This window comes from Aulonocara stuartgranti, assembly GCF_965226115.1.
Source record: "Aulonocara stuartgranti genome assembly, chromosome: 14".
Taxonomy (NCBI): domain Eukaryota; kingdom Metazoa; phylum Chordata; class Actinopteri; order Cichliformes; family Cichlidae; genus Aulonocara; species Aulonocara stuartgranti.
In genome coordinates this window covers 32960024-32973639 of record NC_138950.1, presented here as the reverse complement: position 1 = coordinate 32973639, position 13616 = coordinate 32960024, and the positions used below count along the sequence as shown (strand labels likewise).

General features: G+C 41.1%; 1 protein-coding gene across 1 annotated transcript in view; it reads right to left on the bottom strand.

Moving 5' to 3' along the window:
* Nucleotides 1-783: 783 nt before the first annotated feature.
* Nucleotides 784-13616, bottom strand: part of LOC309687253 (calsyntenin-2-like) — a 341001-nt gene continuing 328168 nt past the window's right edge. The window contains exons 15-19 of the mRNA XM_082502078.1: nucleotides 12834-13004; nucleotides 12595-12740; nucleotides 10181-10304; nucleotides 3833-4017; nucleotides 784-3507 (exon numbers count right to left, since the gene is read on the bottom strand). Coding sequence (XP_082358204.1) covers nucleotides 3295-3507; nucleotides 3833-4017; nucleotides 10181-10304; nucleotides 12595-12740; nucleotides 12834-13004 — 839 coding nt within the window. The 3' untranslated portion in view covers nucleotides 784-3294. The remainder of the gene's footprint in view (nucleotides 3508-3832; nucleotides 4018-10180; nucleotides 10305-12594; nucleotides 12741-12833; nucleotides 13005-13616) is intronic.

Below are 13616 nucleotides of genomic sequence, written 5' to 3'. Positions count from 1 at the left end.
GGTGGTTTCCACGAGACCAGTAAATGTCCGACTGCACTGTTTGGTATAGGACATATTATGGTCTGGGCTCGGCCCTTTACTTCCAGTGAAAGGAATTCTTAATGCTTCAGCATACCAAGACATTTTGGACAATTTTATGCTCCCAACTTCATGGGAACAGTTTGGGGATGGTCCCTTTCTGTTCCAATATGGCTGCACACCAGTGCACAAAGCAAAGTCCATAAAGAGATGGATGGCTGAGTTGCTGTGGAAGAACCTGACTGGCCTGCACAGAGACCTGACCTCAACCCTGATAGAACACCTTTGGGATCAATTAGACTGCGAGCCAGGCCTTCTTGCACTCCTCACAAATGCATTCCTGGAAGAACAGTTGAAAATTCCCATAAACACACCTCTAAAACTTGTGGAAAGCCTTCACAGAAGAGTCATTAAGCACACAATGTAATTTCTAATGGCTAGGCAAAAAGGCAGAGCATCTAGAGGAAATAGGGCTAGCTAAAAAGAGAGATTACAATTTTTAAATGCAGCAGCATACATACGTGCCACCTGGTGATGAAGCTTTTGAACTGTGCAGAAGTTGATTACAAAAAGTCCCTTTAAATAGTTTTTAACTTAATTTTTAGTACAGTGCACAACTGTTCTTTTTGCATAATTCAATTGATATTGCTCACATACAGTTTCCACAAGAGGATTATGAGCTCCAAAGAGGATGCAGTTCCACAAAATGTATTACTGGCTACACAGAAACACTCACACTGTCACACAAATACAGACCCCCACAGCTAGATTCCAAAACAAGTTTTTATTGGCCAATTTACAGAAAGTGCTGTAGTGACCATTCCAAAGGAAAACAGACCAAAGAGTCCAGAGAAAAAAAAAACTAAAAAAAAGAAAGAAACTTTTACACATTATACAAGGTTTCGATGTTAATTTCACCGTCCTCTTCTAAAACAAATGTCAGGACAACATTAGGGCTGATGCAAAATCCACCAAAGATGTCAAGGGGGGAGGAGGGGTGTGTGCAGGAAGGGAAGTGGCGTCACAAGACCAGGTGTCACAGTAGATGAGGAAAACTCTTAAACAACATATGAGATCTTTAGATGAACATACAGTAGAGCTACAGTATACACATACAACAGGTTCTCCCAGTTATACCCACAGGACAGCTGGCAAAGGCTCACTAGGTTAGAGGAGGACATTTTCCAGTGTTTATGACTTTAACCGAACCCTTTATCGATTTCTGGCATATAGCGCACAAGCTTTCCTGTGACACAAACATCATTTCATTGGTCATTTGTGGATTCTTGCTGCCAAACACTACAGACAAGCTAAATTGAGGATGGCTACAGTGATTAATGCCCCTTCATTTCAAAGTGGGAAAAAAAAACCACGACTGGGTTTTCTGATCGCGTCAAACGTGACACTGCCAAATGCATTCCACTCTCTGTCCTCTTAAAAGTTGCACGAGCCTCATTGCACGAGGCTAATGAGGTGGGATTTATGTAATGTGACATTAGTCTCTAGACCTAAATTTCTTCCATTAATGCTGCGGTTTTTTTTTTTCAAAGTTAGAAGTTTGGAGAAGTTCCTCTTCTATTTTAAATTTGTTATTTATTTTTTTGCAGTGTGTATCTGATGTCTCTGTAGACACTAGCAATCCAGTTAGGAAGGCTGTGTTTTATAGTTTAGGCCATTAGGCCACAATAAAGTGTCTTTAAATGCATAATGTGAGAGCTTGACTATTTATTGGCCTGGTCACCATTGAAGGCTTCTGAAGGTTTGAAATTTCTGCCAAATATGATCAATACCTTAGAGCTACAAAGTAGTTTGATGGGTAACAAAGTAAAAGCTGTACCAAGATAAGTTCTGCAAGATGTGAAATTCACAATTGATATGGCTAATGTGTTGGCTAACTGCTGACTATCTACACACCCAGCAGACATGAAACAACTGTTTAATTTATTTAGATTTGTATTATATTCACCTTATAAGTCCAAGTACACTATTGTTATTCTTTTAGCTTAGGTTTCCCCTTTTTGAAATCACTAGCTAGCGGCTAACATTTCATTCCATTAAGCTAGCTTCCACACCAAGGATCGTGTGTTTTACAGCTGGAATTTTTGACTTTAAATCAAAACTCTATCACTGAGTTTCTGCTGTTGTTTAATGAGAGGTTGTTCTCTTTTTTTTAAATACAAAAATCTCACCTAGTCCAGCTTTTAATAACCCACCTATTTCAAAGGCAGTAGCACATCCGTGAGAGCAAACCCAAGTTTGCCATTAGCCAGAATGATCTGAACACTGAGCTAAAAACACGCAGGGAGGATCTGGGGCTCTGCTCTGGAAAGACTCCTGCAGGCTAAGGGATCAGGGCGTGTACATACATATGAAGAGGTGTGTTGTGTACAGGTGGAGAGGAAGGTCTCTGGTTAGACAATGTGGGGCTGACTCAGTGGGTCGGGGTCACCTACTATACTCAATATTTACAAGAAAGGAGCGTATAAAAATGTACAAGGAGACTCCTCTGTCTTTCCCAAAAACCCAGAACACAGGCCCTGTCGGCTAGTTCAACATGACGTCTGTGACAGCACATTGATCATCTTTTTTTCCCCTTTTTTTTGTTCTATTTGTTTTTGAGTACCATTTAAAATATGCTATTTCTGTAAAATTACCTGGCTTTGCCACATAGGCCAGAATAAAGACTGATAAATAACATGAAGTATACAAACCAAAAAATAGTCAGTTTCTTTACTTTTGCAATTGACTTTTCCTAAATAAAGGATGTTTTGCATTTTGATTCTTATATGGGACATCAGAAATCTTACTGTGGAATTTGACACATCAAACTGAATGCATGATGCAGGGTTTCACTGACAAAAGGCTTCTCCTACAGCTCGAGTTCACTAAAGATTGCATTGGAATGGGAGAGAGATAATTCATGGGACATCTCTCTGGGAATGAACTAAATTTGGTGATCTCTTCGTCTAAGAACAACGAAAGTCATGTGATTGAGGAGCACTTTTAGAGTCATATTATCTCTTATCAGCTGTATAAAACAGGAGGTTCTGTGACAAGGCTAAGGTTAAATCACTGCACTGTGTGTGTGAGTGTGTGTGTAACTGTGTGCGTCTGTGTGTGGTTAAATGTTGTCTTCCAGTAGGGGGAGATATTACCTTATTTTTAGAGCATCAACATCATAGTCTTTTTGTTTCAGCCATGTGATTTGAGTATAGATGTGTTGTAGTGTATGTGTGTGTGTGTGTGTGTGTGAGGGTGTATGTACGTGTGTATGTTTCAATAGGATATTGTTGTTTTGTCCCAATTTTGGCCTTTCTTGGTTGAGCGTTGCATCCTGGGTAGCTGGACGTCTATTTCCTCCTCGCTGTCATCTGACTCAGCGCTGGTGATGTCGTCCTCGTCGTCGTCTTCCTCCTCCCCCTCCTCCTCTTCGTCTTCCTCCTCCTCCTCGCTGGCTTCCTCCTCTGCAGCCTGAGGCCCCTCCAAGTTCTGTGGTAAAAAATATTTGCAAAGTTTCACAAACTTAATCATCAGACAGTAAGCAAGAAACAAGAAATGTCAGTAATTCTTCCTTTGACTGGTTTAATACAAAGGAGACATTAGAGATGGGCGGATTGATCCAAATATTGACAACATTGATACCAATTGCTGGTATTGGTATTTGGATCAATAGTGGCACAACAGGATTAATCCTTTGTTTCTATCCTTAAATAGAAATGGGATAGTATCCCACTACACACGGTCCACTGTGGGTAGCTCCTATGCTCCCTCCCTGACAGCATCCTTTTAATTCCTGAAGTTCCCTCCCTCCTACCTCCATTGGGTTCACTGTGATCGTCAGAGCAGACTCGTCCCAGGTCACGTCTGCCTCTTTAGCCGCATCTGCCAACTTCACCTCCTGCTGGTGGGTCAGGTGGATGCGGTAAATGCCCAACACTACAACCACCACCAGGGCAGCGATACACATTACTATTACCACGGTGGCAGCACTCGGTACACCTGAGAACCAAATGAAAGGAGATCAGGGATTTAATGACTTGAAATCAGAATAATTCTGTTTGGTCAGAAAATCTTCAGCATGTACTGAATCGGTTTATTCTTTCACTTTCACGGGCACAAAATACCCAGAACAGCCAGCTGAATGCTGCAGACCTTGAGAGGTACTGTACTCTAGTCCTTGATGAGAAAGCTCCAGACATCTTATAATGCACTTAAGAAGCATCTCACCATATTACTAATCTGTGCCTGCATCAGTACGCAACCCAACATCCCACCCAAAGGAGCCAAATGTTATTGTAATTTTTTTAGTGGTCTTAGGCAACAGCTATCCAGGATCTCTGTAGGTCTTTTAAAGTTTTTCTCTGGATGTTGGCCTTTTCAGTCCTTGCATCTGATCATTTTCAGAGAAATGTTGGCTTGTTTTTTTAAGCCACTTAACACTGACATATGAATCATTCAAGCATAAAAAGGCACAAGACTCAAAGGATAAATAAACCAATGTTGTGTCTACACCTACCAGAGCGTCTTAGCAAAGCATTCATTCTAAACCGTATCTTTAGACACTTCGTAACTAGCAGCTTGTTACAAAAAGACATCATTTTGTCACTTTTCTTTAGCTGAATCTATGAAAACTGACAAAGATAACACAGTTTTCACAGTGTGATTCCCAAAGAGCTATTAGCTGGAAACGTGGCATATCTCGGCATGGTGTGCAGTGTGTCCTTTAAAAATTTTGAGGAAACTGGATAAGCAGAGGACAAAAGAAGTGGCAGGCTTTAAAAACTACAGCAGCAGATGATCAGTATCTGAAAGTCATATCCTTATGGAAAAGGAAGAAATCCAACAAAGACCTGACACAGGACCTGAGAGATGTATCTGGACTTTCAGCTGATTCAACTACTGTTCACTGAAGGCTCGTGAGAAATGGTCCCAGTGGAAGGATGACTGTCAAGAAGCCATTCTTAAGGAAGGGAAAAGGCTGAGATACGCCAGATTACACAAGAACTGGACTGAAAATCAGTAGCAGCACGTTTGAAAATTCTGGTTCAAAATGCTGTCAATATGTACAAATTAGGACGATCCAACATTGACTGTCTACAGCCATCTGAAAAAGATGGTGAAGGTTCTGCCATTGTTTGGAGCAGGAAGTCAAATGTCCAATGCACTAAAAGCACATATGTTTAGAAAAAACACAATGTGACACTATCAGTCATGGACTGGCCTCCCCAGAGCCCGGACCTTAACATTATTTAAGCAGTGTGGGATCATCAGAACAGAACAAACGATATTTTCCTAGCAAAATACAAAGATTTTGTACAGCAGTGCATAGTGAAAACAGACTGCAACATCTAGGGCTAAAAGATAGAAAGCAGAAATGGTAAGAGACAAAAAACTGTAGTGCTTTAAATGGTCACTAGAGGCAGGCTCCAAATATGAGCAGACTCCCATTTTAACTGTGTATAAAGTTATCATGTCTACAGGCTGAACTGTCTTGTTGACTTTAGCAAGACTGTTCAGGCTGAGGGAAAACTTTATGGCAGGTTACATTTTTTATAACTAACCTGTTTGGATTTTGTTAAGTACGGAGCCCCGCAGGGGACATGGGAGAAAAAAAAAATTAAGACGGATTTTTGCGAGATCTCGCAAAAGTTTTGCGAGATCTCGCAAAACAAACTCGGGATCTCGCAAAAGTTTTGCGAGATCTCGCAAAAGTTTTAGCCGCCAGCTCGAAGCCGACCGGGAGGTCGAGGCACGATGTGCCGGGAAAGCGGTGTTCCTCCCGGCTGTAGTAGGTCTTGACCTCCCATTAGCTTTGAGATGGTGGGTGTCAGATCTCCGAAAACGTCGGAGCACTTTTGCAAATATGTGATGTCTTGTAAACCGAGCAGATATCTGACGTTTACACAACTACATTCACGCCTCAAAATATCTTAAAAGTGTATTTTGTGACCCAGAAAGAGTAATATTACAACTAAGTAGCTGCCGCCATTGTTGGAGTTCAACTTTTGCGAGATCTCGCAAAAGTTTTGCGAGATCCCGAGTTAGTTTTGCGAGATCTCGCATGTCTCCCATGTCCCCTGCGGGGCTCCGTAGTTAAGCCTTAAAAAGTCTTAAAAAGCCTTAAAAAGTCAATCGATTGACAGGTTTGGACAGCTTTCTGCCAGCCCTGCTAGTTCAAGTCACGGAACTGGGTTTGCGCTGCTGATGCCTCTTCACTTCAATAATATGGGACATAAGTGCACTTTCTGTGCGCTACAGACCATGCAAGAAGTTTGTGCTCCAGTTTTGGTGCATGAAATTCGGCAAACATTTTGATAGTCTGTTCAAACTAATTAGCAGGTCTCTGTGCTGCACCCAAATAGTTTGTGGGGGTACCAGCTGGTGCTACACCTTGTAGCCTAAATATGGTCACTTACTGGGTGAAAAAGTGGATGAAATATTAAAATTTTAATTCAATTTTTCCTCTATATGATCAACACATGAAACGTTTCTCTTTGCTGCCACTAAACATAAGAAAGCATTGCTAGTTGCTTGCTGTTTAAATATGGTTTAAAATTGTGGTTTTTGTGTTTATAAGGGAATTGTTAGAACATGAAAACAAACTTCAAAATAACCAAATTTAAAAACTCAGTTGTCATCTGCAGCTCCCCCTACTCCTCATGTGTTTAGTGGCTCTGCCCCCCCACCAGCTTTAAACACATTTAGATCTGGCCTGTATGCAGCACATGACTGCAAAGATATATCATAGACCCTTTTAATACCATACCCACAACACAGACTGAGGGATTTCTCTTGAACTAAAATGTTTATTTCATCCACTCTGATCTCGAGCCTACTGAACTAACACGACATCTCTGCGCCTGCCCTCTCCCCACGAGTCCCTCCTGTGTGTGTGTGTATGTGTGTGTGTGCGTGCTCGCTTGCTTAACGAGGTTGAGGCTCACAGAGGACTCTTCAATTGATCATTTGATTCGCTCTAGCTCCTAGATTTTCACATTAAATCCACGGGCTTTGATCTTCACATCTTCTTGAACCTTCATGTAACTTGTGTGTCTGTACGCACACCATGTGACACACATCTTGCCGTTTGCTAATACTCTACATACGTCAGGCCGTCTGAAACATTAGACAAAATCGCGTCACAGGTGTAAAAATGTATTGAAACATTTTATTTGTCACGTATGGCTCGGCGATTGCCCACCATCCACCTCCCTCTGCGCTCCCCTGACCTCCTTTTCACACACACCCTCCAACTCTCTGAGCCGTTAACAGCATCGGCCACTGAACTCTCCAGGACTCTAAGTAGAATCCATTAGAGTGTGATGAATAATTAAATCTCATGTGTTAGATTAAGACCAATGTCTCTCCTCCTCTCCATGTTTTTTTTTAAACTTCAGATCACTCATGTGCTCAGGAGGAGGGTAAGAAGCCTGCTGCATCATTTGGGAGGGCCTCAATCACGGAGAGGCGCAGAGTAGGAAAGCAGCAGTCTGATGAGCGCTGCGATAAACAAACTAGAAAGCGGAACGGAGCGTTCCCTTGGATCTCGCTATGTTTACCCTGGGATGGATGGCTGACAGAAAAACTCTTCACAGGCACAGCAGAGGCTCCTGAGTCTGAGTCTCAGCATTTCACCCTCTGTCTCTCATGGTTTCCTTTGAGAGGCAGTGTTTTGTCAAGTTTACGTCGACACTTTTTCCACATTTGAATTTTCCCATTTTCTAAGCTGAGCAGTCATGTATGCAACTAATGCAAGACTCCTAATACTTTTTACTTCTGTATTATAACTTTAAGCTTTGTAGCTGTGCCTTGTTTATAATGCTTTACCTTTATTGATTTCCTTTTTTTTCATGTCTCAAAATGACTTGACAACTGTCAAAAATGCAAGTTTTTGCTCTCAACTGTCAGTCAAACAATATTTCATGAACTTTACTCAGAACCTTCTTGCTTCTTTGACTTCTTTCACCACTCGTATGTTCGTTTTTTCCGATTAAAACTCACTGCATTACCCGATTTGTGGAAATACTCATTTCTATCACTGCAAACCCCACACGATGAACGCTTTGTGCGTGAGATCATTTAAGCAGCGCTCTGTGCCCCCCTCCAGGATCTGTGCTATACTTCAGTCATTAACACTGCAATATGAGGGCAGGAGTCAGGGTAACTAATGCCAAACTATTTCTGCAGGGTAGTTTAATTAAAAATGTCTCTTAGTGACTAATTTCCCTATCAATGTGTGGAGCTCTATTTGAAGTTCCTGCGCTGCCACATGTGCCAGCTACAGTGGCTGATAATGCTCGTCTTTGTCATAGAAAGACTGAGTTTGAGTCCCTGAATTTATTTGGAGTTTGAGGAGTTTCTCTCTTTTCCTGCTATTTGTTGCATGGTTACGGTGAAATACTGTGCTGTGATGACCCCGCCCACTTTGCCTGGTCTGCTCTTCCTTTTTCTCGTTTTGTGTAGAAGACAGACAGACATTGTTAAAACGGGCTGATTTGTTTGGTTTTGTTTGGTTTTCTTTCTTTTAAACATCTCCACCACATACCTGCATTCACAGGTACTCACCACATGACCCATTTAGCCACTCCACATTTCTTTTGAGTTTTTGTTCCAGGAGTGTTAAACCTCAATATTACTGAAGTAGACTCTATGTAGCTTCAGAATGAACCCCTAACAACCACAATCTTTCTTCAACTGTCCTCTATTCACTATAGAGTACTAATACCTGCAATAGAGTGATAACTCAGAATGTGTAGTAAGACAGTCTGTTCAAACATTGCATTTGTGCATGCAGAGGGCTTTGTAACTAACAGCTTAACCTATAGCAGCTGGCTACAATAATCTTCAGGGATTCATTTACTTCTACAGCTACTTTCAAGTCCTGTTCGGTATGGAATTTAGTTTACTGGTACATGCCCATACTACAGTACTGTTTGTTCTGTCTGTGCTGTTGGCAAACTTATACTTATCAATAGAAAAGCGTCTGGACTTCTTTAAGTTACTTGAAGACGTTTCACCTCTCATCCGAGAAGCTTCTTCAGTTCTAAGGTCAAATGGTGGGGAGTCCCAGATTTAAACCTAGTGGGAGTATCCCCCCACAGAGGGACAAAAGGACCCCCTGATGATCCTCTAATCGCCTGAGCCAAGGTGTGAAACTGGGTGTGGGTCCCAATCAGCCAGAGTTTCGGGTGAGTTCATTGTGAAACCTGGCCCCACCTTATCATGCGAATTCCTGAGGTCAGATGGCCCAGGATGTGAGTGGTCCCAGGTTTAAATCTGGGACTCCCCACCATTTGACCTTAAAACTGAAGAAGCTTCTCGGATGAGAGGTGAAATGTCTTCAAGTAACTTAAAGAAGTCCAGACGCTTTTCTTTGCAAGATCCTTTGACTACGATGACCTGGATGACTGAGAACCTTCACAGACATATACTTATCAATATACTTGATCACATTAAGAAAAGCAGAATATGGGTTGGAGATGTTTATATGGGTCATGTTAGCCTGGTGCTAGTTGGTGGCAGCTTTTGTGGATATAAATGAGATGGTACTGTCATGAAATCGAAATGACAGGATGCTTTCATGAGGCCTTACAGGTGTATAAAAGGTAAAAACAGGTCATTTGGATGGTGGTTGCCCGGCAACATGATAGGATTAATATATAACATGCATAATTCAGATGTGTTATATACAAATTAGATGTTACTGTTATGAAATCAAAATGGTGGTTTTATAAGTTGTTATAGGTACATAAATGGTAGGTGGTTGCTAGGCAACCTGATGTTTTTCTAACATCTGACATAGTTAAAACCCAACAGGTGCCAAGTATGGTTGCTCAACTCCTGATGATCTAGGAGGAGTTCATGGGCAGGCAGAGATTTCATGTAATAAAATAAGATGTTTCAGTTTTTGGTGACCTAAAATGTTTCTTTCACTTTGGACCTTTTGCTTTTTACCTTAATCCATTTCAGGTTTTTCACTGGCCTAGAATTGCTTTAACAGGTTGTTTCTGATGCTAATGACACCATAACTCTGGTTTATATTAAAAATAAAACCTGTCTTCCTGTCTATCGCAACAATAATGTATTAATAATCATAATCTATCCTGGCTGAAGGTGACATTAAAAAATTGTAAACAATCCACCCCAGTTGCTTTTTTCTTACCCGAGCTGTGGATGGGGTACAGATCCTGGATCATGGACGGATGGTGGACCACCTGCACGTACGGAGGTGGAGCTACCACGTGATTGACGTGTTCCCGTGCTTCTCCACTGTGCAGGATGCTCACCTAGGTTGGGGACACATGAAGCAGGAGTGAGGATTTTAGAAAGTATGCCCATCAAAATAAACATTTTACAACATTCAATGTTTACCTGCACAACCAAAAAAGCCTCAACTCTAACGACTGATATTATAATCAGTGACAAATGAAAATGAAAATGGAATAAATGTGGAAGCAAATTTATGCTTGGATATTTTAGGAGACAGAACCAAATCAATACTTGAGTGTGAACACCAGGGATGGATCAATAAGTCAAACCTTTCTCAGAGTAGGGACAGATGCACAAAGAACAGGTGTGTGTGTGTGTGTGTTAATGTGAGGCCTACTCTGACTTTGGTGTTCAAAGTTGCACTGAGGCCTCTTTAGACATGTTTAAGTCTTTTACAGCCTGGGTATTTTAGACGGTATTTTGCTACTAAGAGGCTGAAGTGGCACAGCTGGAAGGCTTGTTGAGGTTCTTTTTTAAATTCGCCCTGAAAGTTAAAGTGGAGACCTCAGCTGAGTCAGCTCAGTCACTTTGCCAGTTCAAGCACTTTGCTTCACTTGGTAGTAAAAAGCAACACGATCTCTAGTGGCACTTAGTGATATTAATGATTTTTGAGCATAATGTACATCTGTTTTATTCAAGCTGCTTGTCAGTTACATCTTCTTACATTGCCTTTTAGAAATACTTGAAGCTTGTCTGGGAGTGGGCGGGCTGAGTAAAATTAAAAGCACTGGGTATAAATGCATTAACCTGAATAATTATAGTCCAGCCCATTAAAAACAAATTTTCATACACTTAAAATATTAATTTTAACAATCATACAGTTTGCTTTTGATTAATGAACAAGTCATTGTCTTTACATCATAAAAACTGAATGCAAATTTTCACACAGTTGTGTAAAAACAAATTAAACTGTCATTTGATGAAGAACAGAAGAAAGTCCTTACATCTGGACTGCAAGAACTTGTTAATGTTTGGCATATTGCTTTAAAAGATAATTCTAGTTTATTTCAACCTTTAATATTCCGATTAAAAAATGGCAAACGTGGCTACACTGGTCACCCAAACTTTATAGGTTCTCCCTTCATTGTAGGCGTAAATGTGTGGCAGAAAATAGTATGTTGATGCAGCTACCATGATCAATAGAGCCTTGACCACCACATGGATAGGAAACATGGAGGGTTTATATGAAAAGGGATTATAATGTATAACAAAATTCTCAGGTGATTATCAAACTAACTGGAGATTCAATTTCCGTCTAAACAGATAGTTTCAGCTATACTCAACACATTCCCAAAGTCCCAGAGAGCCACGACACACTTAAAAACCTGAAAATCTCATGGGGCCTACCCGTTCTCATTCTAATTAAAATACACAAGAAAGCGATGCATTTCCATTTTATTCAAAATACATAAACAGCACAGGCTGTTGGCTATAAGCTGCTAATGCTTTCCAGTCACATACAAGGCTGATGGGACACAAACTTCAGTACAAGAGCAGTAAATTCACAAACTAACCACCTCCTATTAATGAACTCTAGTTTTAACTTTTTATATAAATAAATAAAAGTTTATAAATAAATATGTAATTCTACATACTCGTAATTTCAAACTGAATTTATGTCATCGCTGTGACCCACCTGCAGTACCTTCACTAAAGCAGAGATTCCCTGGTCCATATTTTGGGAATCTCTACATTAGTGGACAGTAACAATGCTCCCGTAAGGTTTTTTTCTAGAATGGTCAACAGGTGAATTCACTACACAAATTTTAAAATAATCCATTATGGTTTTCCTTATTTTCTATGTATACTTTTAATGATGGCTGCTCTCGTTAGACGTTCATACTTCCACATAATGACGTGAATGTAATGTATACAAGTAATCCTTTAGTCCTCGCTTTTGAAGAGTACCTTTCAACTCTCAGATCTGTGAAGTGACAAAAGTGGGGATTTATTTTTTTAATTAGGCCTTTATTTATCCAGGCAAAACTCTAATTGAGATTAAAAATCTCATTTCCAAGAGAGACCTGGCATCTAAACCATGTAATGGATACAATTAACATGGCTATCTCAGGCACCCAACTCCTGCTGTTCTAAACCTTCTGTTTGCAAGTGGCAGCCAATCAGGAGAAAGCTACAGTATCTTAAAGGGAGAGAAGAAGAACTGCTTGAATCAGACAGAGGATGAACTGAAAGGACAAATATGATATAAATACATCTTATTAAAATCTTTTTTTTATTAAATATGGATTACTTTGACAGATGCCAAAAATAAGTATGAAGAGGATCCTATCTGTGATTCACACTGACCTCAAGGCTGAACTCATTGCTGGTGTAGCGTCCGTTGAGCTCTGAACAGGTGAGGCGAAAACGCCTCTCTGTTAGCTGCCCGGGACGCCAGTTGTAGTAGCGCACCTCTCGGATCACCTGCTCATAGTTGGACATGGAGTCCACGCCTGTGGAAGGAGAGAGAGACAGCACAGGTTTGTCCAGCTAGTATATGTAGTAGTGGTAGATAGGAGCCAGCTAAAAAGGCATCAGTAACCTACCGTATATGGACATGCCAGAGGTGGAGTTGGTTGCATCAAGGTGTTTTCCAAGCAGAGCGCTTCGTTGCAGTTGGAGAGATTCGTGCTCTGGGCTCAGCTCCTCCCCCAGCACCAGGACATCACAGTAGTCTAAGTTATGAATGATCTCCTCCATCACTCCAGGTCGATGTGCTACACACATAGACACACACACACATGCAATTTGCTATAATTTGCCCCCTCTGATGCTCATCCCAGAGGGCAACTAAAGAAGATCTGCATCAGTTTGCTTTCAGCTCACTCCATCCTGTGTTTTACCAGCCGAAGATAGCGTTGGTATTATAACTTAGTGTTTGAGGTCAATTTCTATTTTTAGTTCCGAATATGCTGTTACTGCTAATGAGCTCCACTGCAGCTCTTTTCCATTCCTGCTTCTCAGGTGGTTATTTTAGCTCAGCTTCCTTTGTTCTAATCTCACAGAATGATCCAAACTAATAATCAAATACGCGGTGCCAAACACGGCCAGCGTGAATGAATGTACCATTAATTGTCACATTTCAGCAGTCTAATTGCTGCTGCCATGCCAAAAAATGTGTGTGGAAGAAAACGGTGCACGCTTTGAAGAACCATAATTCGAACAGCACAGGACACAACACCTACTCCTACTCCCACTCCCAGGCTCCAATTACCCATGAACTCTCTGAACACAGTCAGCGCTGTGAGCTGCTGTGGTACCGTGTTCCTGCAGACAGCTCCCATCACAGCATTTCTGGGTGGCTGCTGGGGCTCTTTGACAGTCTGCTA